Source organism: Emydura macquarii, unplaced genomic scaffold (genome assembly GCF_026122565.2).
Source record: "Emydura macquarii macquarii isolate MOO-44397 ecotype Brisbane River unplaced genomic scaffold, CSIRO-AGI_Emac_v2 contig_3647, whole genome shotgun sequence".
Classification (NCBI taxonomy): domain Eukaryota; kingdom Metazoa; phylum Chordata; order Testudines; family Chelidae; genus Emydura; species Emydura macquarii.
Window position 1 is genome coordinate 1,225,545 of NW_027133784.1, and position 14,939 is coordinate 1,240,483.

The 14,939-nt window shown below is 40.8% G+C and overlaps 1 protein-coding gene across 3 annotated transcripts in view; it reads left to right on the forward strand.

Annotated features, from left to right (window-relative positions):
* NFAT5 (nuclear factor of activated T cells 5) overlaps nt 1-14,939 on the forward strand; it is a 110,156-nt gene that overhangs the window by 85,535 nt on the left and 9,682 nt on the right. For all 3 annotated transcript variants that reach the window (XM_067536714.1, XM_067536715.1, XM_067536716.1), the window contains 3 exons: nt 2,299-2,376; nt 9,266-9,414; nt 11,354-13,784. In XM_067536714.1, the coding sequence (XP_067392815.1) occupies nt 2,299-2,376; nt 9,266-9,414; nt 11,354-13,784 (2,658 nt within the window). The remainder of the gene's footprint in view (nt 1-2,298; nt 2,377-9,265; nt 9,415-11,353; nt 13,785-14,939) is intronic.

The following is a 14,939-nucleotide window of genomic DNA, read 5'->3' on the forward strand; positions in this document are numbered from 1 at the left end:
TTCTAGGAAGAATGTTTTGAGTTCTAGCATGACAGTTCCTCTGCTGGCCAAAGCACTTTGAAAGGCTCCTGGTTCCTTCCCTCAGCTGAGAACTCTTCTGTGCCGCAGATCCTATTTATAGGGAGGGACTAACACTCATGATTGCTATAAAGAGGATGCTGTGTTCTGTCGTGTACTGGGAGAGCCATCCTTAAGGATGTTATAAAGGCAGATAGTTAGCTTTAGGGCTCACCTGTCTACACCCGGGATCCTGAGTCCTAAAATTCTTCTCTGAACAGGAGGCAAAACACAGAAGGAAGTCACATAGCAATTCTATTAGTTGTGATTAAAAGGCTTGGCTTGCAAAGGATGTGGAGACACTACACATGGTGGACAGGTAACCATGGAGGGCCAGGGACTTGAGGAAGAATTAGGGAGCAAATGTTTCCTCACTGCTCAAAAATCAAATCAAATCAAATCTAAGGCTTGTGTTTTCCTATAGATTGTGCAATATTTAACCAACTATCAAAATATTTTACTTCAGTCCCAGTAAACTTTGATCATTGCAGGTTATCAACATTTCTCCAGTTATTTGTTATCCCAACATCAAAATAATATTCTGGGAGCTCCTCTTGTTAGCAAAATCTGCTCTGTCAAGTAATGACATCTGGTGGCTTAACTTCTATCCTTGTTATGTCACATAGCCAAGCAATCCCAGCCATGGCTGCTGCTTTCACACAGCAGTATCAATTTCAGGCTTACATAAATTCAAGCAAGGAAGAACCCAAGCTGCAGGGCAAGTGAACATATAGGTGTTTGCAGTGGAAAATCTAGCAAAATAAATAGCACCAAGCATTCTGTGTAGAAAGACTGAAGGGTGCAAATCATATAAACCGATGGTTCTGTTTTCTGATGCCACAATCCCTAATACAGTAACCAGCTTGCTTGTTCAATTTAGAAATGAAAATGAAACTTTAGAAGTACACAGCTAATTTTTTTATTTTTAACTTTAAAAACTATTGACAAGTTGGGCATCCCTGTCTGATGCATTTCTGATATCCTGGTCCTCAGACCTGATATATACTTACCCTCCAATTCCATTGATCCCAAGATTTCTCATGAAGCTCAGGCAGGATCAGCCAAAACAGTCATGGTAGCTTGAGCATGGCCAAAGCAATTCTGGTTCTGAGAGCAGAAGAATATCTCCATCCAACCTCCAGTACAATTGCCTCTCCAGCCAGATGTGATATCTCAAAGATGGACAGATCCTCCATCCAGATCCACAGTCCCCACACTTCTTGGCATGGATGCTGGCTGGCCAACATCAATAGAGAGGACCTGTTTAGTTGAAGTAAAAAACATTCTCATCCCCAGTAGAAAGAACTCTGTGGAGCTTACTTACTTTGCCAAGTGGAAGAGATTCACTACAGGGGTCCAGTGAGCTTTCTGGGGGGTCCATCTAGCATCCATTTCAGCTTTCCACTGAACAGTTAAGGAGCATTTCACATTTTTCATCTCATACAGTTGCTACATTTTAAAAGCCTTGTGAGGATATGTCACATGGTGACATTGACCCTTTAAGTGAGAGCAGGGCCAGAGCACCTGTGACTGGTCCACTAACCCCAGCTGACCTTTAAAAGAGTGCACCTGGTCTTACAGAGACCGACCTGGTGAGGGGGGAGTCTGAGACACAATCAGGAAAGGAGCAAAGAAAAATTACGAAAGAATTCTAGGTAGCTACTTGGTGATCAGTGCATATGTTTAGCCAGCATTATTCCACAGTGGCAGTGTCAAGATTGGGTACTTGTTTTGGTAGGGCTGTCTTAGAATAATTTTTTAGGTAGACTTCTGGCACACGCCTCCTGTCATCTAAGTTATTGATTGAGTCTCCAATAATGAAATATATATAGACAAGCAATCTAGGAACAAACCGTTATTTAACTTACGGTAATTTTGATTCTTTCAGATGTGTTGTCCATATCTATTCCACAACCTGTTCTCCTTCCCTGCTACTAGGGAGTCTGCAAAGATATGGATTCTGTATTTGTGAAGGAACAGAGGGTGGTTGAGGTCTTCTGCCCTTTATGCCCTCAGTTAGAGGCAGTAAGACACTCAGGGTGCGGGTATAGCCCACAATGGACACTAGTGGCCAAATGAATCTGAACTCAAGTGCATGCATTGGCACATGCACACAAGAGTGGAATATATATGTGGGTAAAACCTCCTTGAAGAACCACAGTTATTGTAAGATAAATAGCGATTTCTTGTAAAAATGCTTTCAACATACTTGATATTCAGCAATGTCTTTTGCTTCAACAGCTGGTACTCTGAATGTTAATGTGAAGAAAGAAATCTCCAGCCCAGCCCCACCATGCTCTTTTGAAGAGGCTATAAAAGGTACTAAATTGATTCTTATCTGTGTTGTTAATGAGTGAGCTATAACTTCCTCCATCATTCCTGTCCAGAATGTACACTATATGAGCCTGGAGTCCTGTAGAAATATGTTTTGTGATCATGTCATTAGATTGTATGCATACAACTTTTCTGTTTCTTTTCTGACTTTGAGGACTTGACATTGCAACTACAATGTTTTTATATATATGAATAAATATGAACGGGTATAGAGCAAAACCATTGAGAAGTTTTAAAAAATCCATCGGGACTCTTCCTGTATACTGCCCTATGTTCCACTCTTTCTTTAATATGCTTCCAAGGGATGAGGATGTGAGAAAATGGAGCTGCTTCTGCCACTTACACAATTAACATGGGAATTATTAAAGTGGATTTAGGAAATAAGAGAATTATTTATGCAAAGACAATAACAGAAAACACAGCAATGGCCGAAATGTTAAATGTCTTTTTTGTTTCAGTTTCCACCAAAAAAAGGTAGCCATTGGATGACTAATATAGTGAACATCAGTGTAAATGGGGTGGGATCTGAGGCTAACGTAGGAAAAGAACAAATTAAGAATTACTTAGACAAGTTAGGTATCTTCAAGTCAGCAGGGCCTGATGAAATACATCCTAGAATACTTAAGGAACTTAAGAGATCTCTGAGTCATTAGTGATTATTTTTGAGAACTCCTGGAGGACAGGAAAAATCCCAGAGGACTGGGAAAGGGTCAAATATAGTACTATCTATAAAGAGGAGAATAAGGATTACCCAGGGAATTATAGACTAGGTAGCTTAACTTTGATACCCGGAATGATAGCGTAGCTGATAATCAAACAATCAATCTGTATGCACCTAGAAGAAAATAAGGTAGTATGTAACAGTCAACATGGATTTCTCAAAAACAAATCATGTCAAACCAACTTGGTATCCTTCTCTGACAATGTAACAAGCCTTGTGGGGAGGGTGGGGGGAAGTAGTAGATATCATATATCTTAACTTTAGTGAGGCTTTTGTTACTTTCTCACATGACCTTTTCATAAACAATCTAGAGAAATATAGCTTAGGTGAACCTACTATTAAGTGCACAACTTGTTGGAAAAGAATCATAGAAGATTAGGGTTGGAAAGGACCTCAGGAGGTCATCTAGTCCAACCCTGCTCAAAGCAGGACCAACCCCAACTAAATCATCTCAGCTAGGGGCTTTCTCAAGCTGCACCTTAAAAACTTCTAAGGATAGGGATTCCACCACTTCCTTAGGTAATCCATTCTGGTGCTTCACCACCCTCCTAGTGAATAACTTTTTCCTAATGTCCAACCTAGACCTCCTGCACTGCAACTTGAGACCATTGCTCCTTGTTCTGTCATCTGCTACCACTGAGAACAGCCTAGCTCCATCCTCCCTGGAACTCTCCTTCAGATAGTTAAAGGCTGCTATCATATCCCCCTTCATTCTTCTCTTCTGCAGACTAAACAAGCCTAGTTCCCTCAGCCTCTCCGCAAAAATCATGTGCTCTAGTCCCCTAATCATTTTTGTTGCCCCCCACCAGACTCTCTCCAATTTCTCCACATCCTTTCTGTAGTGAGGGCCCCAAAACTGGACACAGTACTCCAAATGTGGCCTCACCAGTGCCGAACAGAGGGGAATAATCACTTCCTGCGATCCACTGGCAATGCTCCTGCTAACGGCCCAATGTGCCATTGGCCTTCTTGGCAATAAGGGCCCACTGCTGACTCATATCCAGCTTCTTGTCCACTGTAACCCTCAGGTCCTTTTCTGCAGAACTGCTGCCTAGCCAGTCTGTCTCCAGTCTATAGCAATGTTAGTCTATAGTTGTCAATGGTTCACAGTCAAGCTGGAAGGGCATGTTGAGTGGAGTCCCACATGGCTCTGTCTTGGGTCTGGTTCTATTCAGTATCTTCATAGATGATTTGGATAATGGCATAGAGAGCACACTGATTAAAGTTTGTGGACGATACCAAGCTGTGAGGATTGCAAGTTCTTTGAAGGACAGAAGCAGAATTCAAAATGAACTTGACAAACTGAAGAAATGGTCCGAATTAGATAGGATAAAATTCAATAATGACAAATGCAGAGTACTAACCACACTTAGGGAGGAATAATCAGTTGCAGAAATGCAAAATGACCATCTAGGGGAGTACTGCAGAAAAGCATCTAGTCTTTATTGAGGATCATAAACTGAGTCGACAATGTAACGCTGTTGCAAAATAAAGCAAACATCATTCTGGGATGTATTAGCAGGAGTGTTGCGAGCAAGACACTAGAAGTAATTCTGCTCTACTCAGCACTGGCGATGCCTCAACTGGAGTTTTTTATCCAGTTTTGGGCACCACACTTCAGGAAAGATGTGAACAGATTGGAGAAAGTCCAGAGGAGAGCAACAAAAATGACCAAAAGGAAAGATTGACAAAACTGGATTTTGTTTAGTCTGGAGAAGAGAAGACTGAGGGGGATATGATGCTAATTTTCAAGTACATAAAAGGTTATTATAAAGAGGAGGGTGATAAATTGTTCTCTTTAACCACTGAGGACAGGACAAGAAATAATGGTCTTAAATTGGAGCAAGGGAGATTTAGGTTAGACATTGGGAAAAACTTCTTAACTGTCAGGGTAATTAAGCACTGAAACAAATTACGTAGGGAGGTTGTGGAATTTCCGTCATTGGAGATTTCTGAGAACAGGTTAGACAACCCCTGTCAGGGATAGTCTAGAAAATACTTAGTCCTGCCTCAGTGCAGGGGACTAGACTAGATGTCCTACTGAGGTCCCTTCCAATCCTACATTTCTATGATTCTGTGTTTTTTCCTCTTTCTCCACAAGAGAGGAGGCAAAAATTTCTAATTAATCACCTACAGCTCCCCAAAAATGGAATACCACATGGATGATTGATTAAACAAAAGTCTACTACTGGGTCCTTTCTAGGTCTATTCTATTCTATTCTTTTTTTTTTTTTTTTTTTTTTTTAAGAATAAGTCCTGTAGCACTTTAAAGACTAACAAATTTAATTTCTGCAGGCATAAGCTTTCGTGGGCTGTAACCCACTTCGTCAGATGTAAGGAATAGAAATCAGATAGGAGACATATATACACACTTCCAAGGGTAAGGAACAACAATGGGGAAGGTAGATATAAGCAAAGTCCATTCAGTTAGAGTAGATGAGGCCTATTCACAACCATTGATTAGGAGGTGAGAATGTGTGAACAGTGACAATTACTTCTTGTGATGAGAGACCCATTCCAAGTCCCTATTCAGACCCAGTCTGTGTCAAGTTTGCAGATCAGTTCTAGCTCTGCTGTTTCTCTTTGAAGTCTGTTTTTGAAGTTTTTTTTGGTAGAAATATGGCAATTTTCAAGTCCGTTACAGAGTGTCCTGGGAGATTGAAGTGCTCTCCGACTGGTTTATGGATGTTATTTTTTATGTCTGATTTGTGTCCATTTATTCTTTTGCGTAGTGACAGTCCGGTTTGGCCAATATACATGGCAGAGGGGCATTGCTGGCACATGATGGCATATATTACACTAGTAGATGTGCAGGTGAATGAGCCCCTTATGGTGTGGCTGTGGTTAGGATCAGTGATGGTGTCACTAGAGTCAATGTATGGGCAGAGCTGGCAATGGGGTTTGTTGCAGAAGTAGGTTCCTGGGTTAGTGTTCTTGTATGGTGTACGGTTGCTGGTGAGTACAAATAAAGAGGTCCCTTACTGGAGGTGGTGTACAGGCCATTCGGTCTAATGTGAACTGAGATCAATCTTTGCTGTAAAACTATTTCATAAACTGGGCCATCCTAAATAATAGAGATGTCCAGGGAATGGGAAATAAACAAACAAAACAAAACCAAACCAAAAAAACACCAGATGTTCACCTTCAAAAGCACTTGACACGCTTTTTCTCAGGTGTTTTCTATCAGCAACCAAATTTCCTCTCAGTTTGGCTGTCTCAAGGCCTAGCTATTCAGGTTCCTCCAGCTGTCAGGAAGGAGTACATGTTCTGTGGTTTGAGCAGCCCTGAATTAAGGCTACTTCTTCTTTTGAGTCCCTAGTCCTTGGTTATTACTGTTATTCAGTCCTTACTGAACTGGATTGACATCTTCAAGCAGTTGTAGTTTGGTGCTGGGCCCAAGGTAGTCCATTAACTCCTTTCTGAAGTTACTGATTGATGGACACCAATACTCACTTTCAACTCAGGAGTCCTCTCTGTAGTTCAGAGTCATTGTCTGTGTCTAAGCAGCCTTCATACTGGAGCACCCCAAAATGTGTTAACACGTTGCACATCAGTTACAGGGAATGGTACAAATGACTTGAAGAAATGGTTGCAGAATTGTTTGTGTAGATGAGATGCTGTCATTTTCACCCTACATTGAGAAGGGTGTGATAACATAATCAAAAAACACCTGCACCCCACTTAGACTAACACTTCCACTCTTGCTACACAAACAATGCAAAAAGTCCTAGTACTAACATACTCATGGCTATATGCAGAAGTTTGGTACCATAGATGGGATAGGTAAACTTTGTTTTAGGGCAAGGAGTGGCAGAGGCTATGAAGTTATATAATCTGTGTACATCAATCCTGTGCAATGTGTATTTATATTATAAAAAGTAGCTACATCATACCCTCTTCTACTGAGGTTGTTAATGATTTACATAGGAAGACTGTTTAGCCTAGTACTTATGCAAAGTATCTTTATTGAGCACTCAATGCAAGGGGCCTTAGAGAGAAACTTTCTCATAAATCTAAGTCGTGATTAATGACTCAGACATGTTAATTCAGAGTCCATGATTCCATTCCTGCTTTTATTTATACCCTTCTCTCCACCTTTGTGATGTGTCCTGGCTGTTTAAATCCTCTTTCTTGCTACTAATCTTTGCAGTAGTTATTCTTTGTAAGTGGAATCCCTGCCAAATGGAGTGCACTGATGATGCAGTCTGGGACAATTCCACTGAGCTTTACACATAATATTACATAACAAGCTGCCAGGCTTTGCTACCCTCAGAACTGAAGACTTTACTTTTTCTCACGGATATTCATGCATGTTACTCATGGGATTCTTTTCATTACAAAGTTAACCTTTCCATTTATTGAAAAAGAAAACGTCAGATCCATAGTGCTAACATTTTGAAAGAATGCTGCAGTTCTGACCCATGTCAGTGCTGTGCAGAAGATTAGTTTTCAAGATGTAACTAAAGTTTAACCTCAGAGTATCATTTGAAACTTGGAAAGGATATTCACGTGTGTGGACCCACAAGGTTTGGGACTCTGGCTAAAGAACTGCACTATATCTGACATTACCTCTATAATACTGAATTTATTCTGAAATGATTGGTGATTGTGTCAGTCTCTAAACAGTGTGCTGATTGGGCTATATAAACACCTAAATAGTGCAGTATGGTTGAGAAAGTACAAATTTAAAGAAATACTGAAGCTATGCACAAAGCAATATCCTAATATTGTACTACTTTTTCAAAGTGCTCCTCATTTATTCTGTTTGTCTGCATTCTCCTATTCAAATATTGTTGAAAAGTTTAAGAAATATACCTTTGATTGTGAACCAACATACCATGGTTAGTGGCTAACCCATATATCATTGGGATTTTAGAATTACCTTTGTATTGACACGGTTGTTTATCTGCCACTTCTTCAAAAATGTATTAAGAACTTTTCATTGTTTCTGGCAAGCACAATGAGATTAAAATTGAAAGATAACACAATTTCTAAATCCTGGCTTTATAGCATAAAGCAATCTTTAAATGCTGTGTATATATATATCTAACTGGCCAAAACACGTAGCTATTCTGAGATGGGAATAATGTTTTGAAACTCTTGTCTTAAATAACTATATTCCCTGTTAATGGGCCAATATGTAAATCCTGGGGTTTGTTTCTGGAGACATTCCAAACTGTTGAGTGGCTGGAAAGAGGAGGAGAACTTATTTGGCTATTGATACCCTGTGCTCAACCCATGGCTGAGGATTTATTATTCAAGATACAAAATGTTCTTTGGGGAGAGAACGTCTGATCTCTTGCAGAGTAAATGTACTAGGAACATGGGTGAGGACATGGGTACTTTGCAGAAGGCTGTGTGTAGTTCATTAGTTGTCATATATTGCTGTGTGAACATTACAAACAGGAAAACTGTTTCATAGCCTTGATTTTAAGTCTGGGATGAAAAGAAATGCAAAAGATAACAGTCCTTTAATAAGAAGATAAAAGCACGTCACTGAATTCAGGCTTCATATATTTTACTCTTTGGTCTGAGACTTAGAGTTGCAGCAAATTTTTTAAATTAAGTAATTCCATCCAAAACCATCAGTTAGTGGTAGGTACAATTTGCAACTAAATTAGCAAGGATTTAAGACTGTGCTTAATGGAAACTTAACCAAACGGCTTTGTGAACTTGCCATTGTGCAAACATATCCTGAAACCTGATTGTTTCATATTGCAATCTGAAATGCAATACAGTTCAGTTATTTCATTCAATCTGAAAAAACATTTCTTGACCCTAGAAATTTGTGATTTAGACAATTTAAGTTTGGGTATGCTGGTCTAGATGTACTCTTGAAGGAAATGCAAAAGTATAGCATTGCTGTTTGTTTAAAATCCCATTTATCTGACACTAGGATTGTTTGATTTAGGGGGTTTAATGTGTGTTCAAGATTGTTTCAAAGTTTCTAATTTTATAGTGATTTCTCTCCATTTTAGCATCCCATCTCTTGTGAGGGGGAGAGTTTATGGCATGTCAGCTAACATGTACTGGAAAAGAACCTCCATCTCCCTAGTAGTTTAACACGAAAGAATCAATACTTTGAGCTATGATTTTTGGAGGCTATAATGCAGGATAACATTTTATCAGCTTTCTTTGTGTTTGTGTCTACAGCAGTGACAGCCACTGGCTGTAACCTGGATAAGGTAAATATTCTTCCTAGTGCCTTGATAACTCCACTCATGCCGAGCAGTGTGATTAAGAATGAAGATGTGGCTCCAATGGAAGTTACAGCTGAAAAAAGATCTCCCTCTGTCTTCAAGGTAAGTTAAATTGTGACCCTCTACGTTGACTATCCAAGCTTCAGGCATGACAGCATGTTGGACTGTTTCCTGGTAGTGAGGCAGAGGAGAGAAACAGGAGAGTGGGGGAAAACCTGCACTGTAGACATGCACATGAAAGAATGAGTGAGTCCCTTAAAAGTTGTCAACAGTAGCCCTTAATCCTGCACCTGGTCCTTGCTGAACCTGATTTTGGAGTAGCACAGGTGTACAAGTTCTGTGAGTAGCTTGCTGGCCCGAGGCCTCTGTTCTCCTGTGGCACTGTGTTCAGCCACCAGATCAAACACAGCTAAACTGCAAAGATCTACTCACAGTAATCTGCCCTGAGCCAGCAGCCTGTTCCTTCGAGTTGGAAGAATGAGGAGGAGCAAAAAGGAAAAAAGCGAAAAATACACAAGGGAGATTGGGGGGAGAAAAACCTGCAGATAGGAAAGAACATGAGAAACAGGACAAAATAAGGAAAAAATTATGACCCAATGCCAGAACATGTGCATGTGGGAAGAGATAGTTATCACTTAGGAAAAAGGTTGGGTAGCCCGGACCAATGGCTTATTTAGTATGTTTTGTTTGGGATGCCTTTTGGTTCTTTTCTGGGACAGTGGCAGTTTTCCTCCTAGAGTAGCTTTCAGTGACGCCTTAGGATATGGTTATAATGAATAAGATGACTTGCACTGCCACAGAAGATTAGTCGGTTACTATAATTGATTTTAAAAGGGGATGCAAAATTTTAAACAATAATATTTGTAGCTAAAATAAGGGTGATCAAGCCTTCTGTTTCAATGCATAAACTGATGCTTAATGGGACCAGGAAGGAATTTTCACCCATGTACTCTACATAATTGGCTAGATATATTAACGGGATTTATTCACATTTCTTTGAAGCATCAGAAAGTGGACTACTGTAGACAAAACACTGGACTTCCTGGACTAATTGTGAGATTCAGTATAGCAAGCAAGGTTTATGTTCATCAGTATGGAAAACTCCTATTTGTGTGAAGCTATAAGCCAGATGTAGGATAAAATAACTTGCTCAGTTTTTGTTTTTGAGCCATTAACAGTAAAAGTTGATAGGCTAATTCAGTATGGGAAATTGGCTTGCAACCCTTAACTTTTAAGCTGATTTTTGTTCTTACAGATGGGGAAAGCATGCCTTAGAATCTAGGCAGCTTTTTCTTTGAGGGAGGTGATCTAAATTCTTAGCAGGAGGTTGTGGCATTCATTCCATAGCCAGATGGGCCAGCAGTTTCAAACTTGTGTGCATAAAGTTTAGACAATTGCATATTTAGGCAACTGTGGAAAAGTTTACCTGATTTTCATAGGTACCATGGACTTCACAACTTCCTTGGCTTCAGTGGGAGTTGTGGATGCTTAACAGCTTTATGCAGCTTTATGCAGCTGCCTAATGTGGAATTGGGAGCCTAAACTATATGAACATTTTGGGTTTGGTTGGGTCACTTACTAGTTGCAGTGTAGAATGACTTGCAGTATTTTCTTATTCTCAAGTCTCCAGGAAGTCATCTATTTGCATGTGTGCTTCTCCTGGCTTTATCCTGACTGTTTCACTGATTGTGGTGCAAATAAATAAAACTCTTCTGTATTCATTGTGCTGCTGTATAACAGAGAAGCAACCATACAGTGGTGATGCTATAAACATTTTTTCAACTATTCTCCAGCTTTCCTTGAATTACACTAACAGATTTACCTGCCATTCCCTTCCTGCAGCAGTGCTTCTCTTCTTTAGCTCTTTTCCTTACTTTGGCTTGGTAACAGTGCATTTGTCACTCGGCTATGTCGTCAAGCTTTGAGACACAAAAATGATACTCGTACCTTATGCCTGAACCTGCCTGAATGTAGTTGGAGAATGGAGCATGACCACGTAATCCTACACATTTCTTAATATGCTGCTTTTTTTTTTCACCAGGCTACAAATGTGGTTGGAACAACTCAACAAAAATTAGAAAATAATATGTCCAGCATATCAGGAAATGGAACCTTTTCAACTGCTGCTTCCCATTTACCTTCTGACAGTGAAAAACAGCAGCAGATACAGTCTAAAGTGTATAATCCAGAGACTCTGACTACTATCCAAACACAGGACATTTCACAGCCCGGTAGCTTTCCAGCAGTTTCTGCTCCCAGCCAACTGCAGAACAGTGATGCATTATTGCAGCAAGCTGCACAGTTCCAGACTAGAGAATCCCAATCCAGAGAGGTGTTACAATCAGACAACACTGTAGTTACTTTGTCACAGTTAACTGAGACTTCACAGCAACAGCAGACAACACTATCAGAACCAGCACAGACACTACAGCAACAGATTTCATCAAGTATTTTCTCATCAGCAAGCAGTGTAAGTCAGTTACAGAACACTATACAGCAACTGCAAGCTGGAAATTTTCCAACCAGTACTGCCAGTGGCAGCAGTGGCAATGTTGACTTGGTCCAGCAAGTCTTGGAAGCTGAACAGCAGTTATCTTCTGTTTTGTTTTCGGGATCAGATAGTAGTGAGGATGTTCAAGAGCAACTCAGTGCAGAAATTTTTCAGCAAGTTAGTCAAATACAAAACAGTGTAAATCCTGGGATATTTTCCTCATCAGAGCCAGCAGTCCATTCCAGGCCAGAGAATCTTTTGTCTGGAAGAGCTGAAAATGTCCATCCACAGCCTGAGAGCTCTTTGTCCAATCAGCAGCAGCAGCAGGCAATGGAGACTTCTGCAGCAATGGTGATTGGTATGCAGCAAAGTATGTGCCAGGCTGCAACACAGATGCAATCTGATCTATTCTCCTCAGCAGCTTCAGGAAATGGAAACCTCCAGCAGTCCCCTGTTTACCAACAAGCTTCCCACATGATAAGTGGGCTATCAACAAGCGAAGACATGCAGATGCAATGTGAGTTATTCTCTTCATCTTCTGGTGTGTCTGGAAATGAAACTACTACTACTGCTCAGCAGCAAGTCTCGACCAATGGCTCTACAATGTTTCAGACATCAAGTTCTGCAGATGGAGAAGAACCTTCAGGACAGAATAAACAGATGCAAAACAATGTGTTTCAGACCATGGTTCAGATGCAACACAGTGGGGAAAGTCAGCCGCAAGTTAACCTTTTTTCATCTACGGAAAACATGATGGCTGTTCAGGCAAGTGGAAGTCAACAGCAGGGAAGTGGATTGTTCCAGCAAGGTGGGGAAATTATGTCTATTCAGTCAGGAAGTTTCATGCAGCAATCCCCACATTCACAGGCTCAACTTTTTCACTCTCAGAATCCCATTGGTGATGCTCAAAATATATCCCAGGAAACACAAGGGTCTATTTTTCACAGTCCAAATTCCATTGTTCACAATCAAACCACTTCCTCTTCCTCGGACCAGTTGCAGCCTCCAATGTTCCACTCCCAGAACACAATGGGTGTACTGCAGAGCTCTTCTGTACCTCAAGACCAGCAATCAGCCAACATATTTCTTTCCCCAAATTCAATGAATAGCTCTGTAACTCGAGAAGAACAGATGTCATTCTTTGCAGCACAGAATTCCATTTCTCCACTACAGACAGCCACAAACACTGAGCAGCAAACTTCTTTCCAACAGCAAGCACAGATACCCCACATTCAGAACCCTATGATTCCCCAAGATCAAGCCCAAGCTCAGCCTACTCAGCAGGGCTTGTTTCAGTCACAAGTATCACTAGGCTCCCTCCAATCCAGTCCAATGCCCCAGAACCAACAAGGGGCTATCTTCCAGTCTCAGCATTCAATAGTCGCTATTCAGAGTAGCCCTCCATCCCAAGAACAGCAGCAACAGCAGCAGAATATGATGTTCAGTACTCAAAATACAATGAGTACAATGGCTTCTCAGAAGCAGACCATGATTTTCAACCCAAATCAAAATTCAATCACTAATCAGGAGCAGCAGAACCAATCTCTTTTTCATCCACAGTCCAACATGACATCATTGAACCAAGATCAACAGCCCATGCAGTTCCAGAGTCAAACACCAGTGACTACACTTCAGAATCCCGGGTCCAACCAGGCAGAGCCACAGCAGCCCACCATGTTTCATAACTCACCCCAGATTCAGTTGGTTCAAGGATCACCAGGTTCTCAAGAGCAGCAAGTCACCCTCTTCATCTCTTCAGCTTCCATGTCTGCTTTGCAGAGTAGTATGAGCCAGCAAGAGCTGCAGCAGTCTCCCATCTACTCTTCTCAGAACAATATGGCAGGTATTCAAGGAACTGCTTCTCCTGCACAACAGTCATCTTTGTTTCTCAGTACAGCAGGAAATGCCATCAACCAACTGCAGAATTCTCCTGCTTCATCTCAACAGACTTCAGGAATATTCCTATTTGGCATTCAAAATAGTAAGTATTAAAAATTCTTGATTCTATTATTATGGTTTAGAAAAACCGCTGTTTTGGAGACTACCAGATTAATTGTAGTTCTGTAGCGAGGTAAAGTATTATAAAGGTGCTAAGTGGTAATGGTTACAATCCTTTAATTGAAAGTGTTAGTCATTAAAGCAGGAAGTCAGTAAATTACATCCAGGCCTTTGAGAAAATTCTGTCGCCTTCAGTGGAACATCAAAAAAGCTTGTTTGTGAATAAGCCAATACATTTGCATTTCTGCTGGATATACACTATGTATCCCAAAGTATGAAGAGTAACTATATCTGTTTCCTATTTACTGTATCATTCCACCTCTGCATCTGACTAAGTGAGCTGAGTCTCACGAAATTATGCCTACAAAAATTAAATTTGTTAGTCTTTAAAGTGCCACAGAACTCTCGTTTTTTTAATGAAACCTTGGTGGTTGACAAGGAAACTGTGAAATTGAAAGCTCGTGGCAATTGGGGGAGGTCTCTGATTATTGGAAAAAGGCAAATATAGTGCCCATCTTCAAGAAAGGGAAGAAAGAGGATCCAAGGAACTACAGACCGGTCAGCCTCACCTCAATCCCTGGAAAAATCATGGAGCAGGTCCTCAAGGAATCCATTTTAAGGGACTTGGAAGAGAGGAAGGTGATCAGGAACAGTCAGAATGAATTCACCAAGGGCAAGTCATGCCTGACCAACCTGATTGCCTTCTATGAAGAGGTGACTGGCTCTGTGGATGTGGGGAGAGCGGTGGACATGATATACCTTGACTTTAGCAAAGCTTTTGATACAGTCTCTCACAATATTCTTATCAGCAAGTTAAAGAAGTATGGGTTGGAGGAATGGACTTATAAAATGGATAGAGAGCTGGCTAGATCATCGGGCTCAACGGGTAGTGATCAATGGCTTCATGTCTAGCTGGCAGCTGGTAATAAGCTTTTCACTAGGAGGGTGGTGAAGCACTGGAATGGGTTACCTAGGGAGGTGGTGGAATCTCCATCTTTAGAGGTTTTTAAGCTGCAGCTTGACAAAGCCCTGGCTGGGATGATTTAGCTGAGATTAGTCCCGCTTTGAGCAGGGGATTGGACTAGATGACCTCCTGAGGTCCCTTCCAATTCTAATCTTCTATGATTCTATCAAAGAA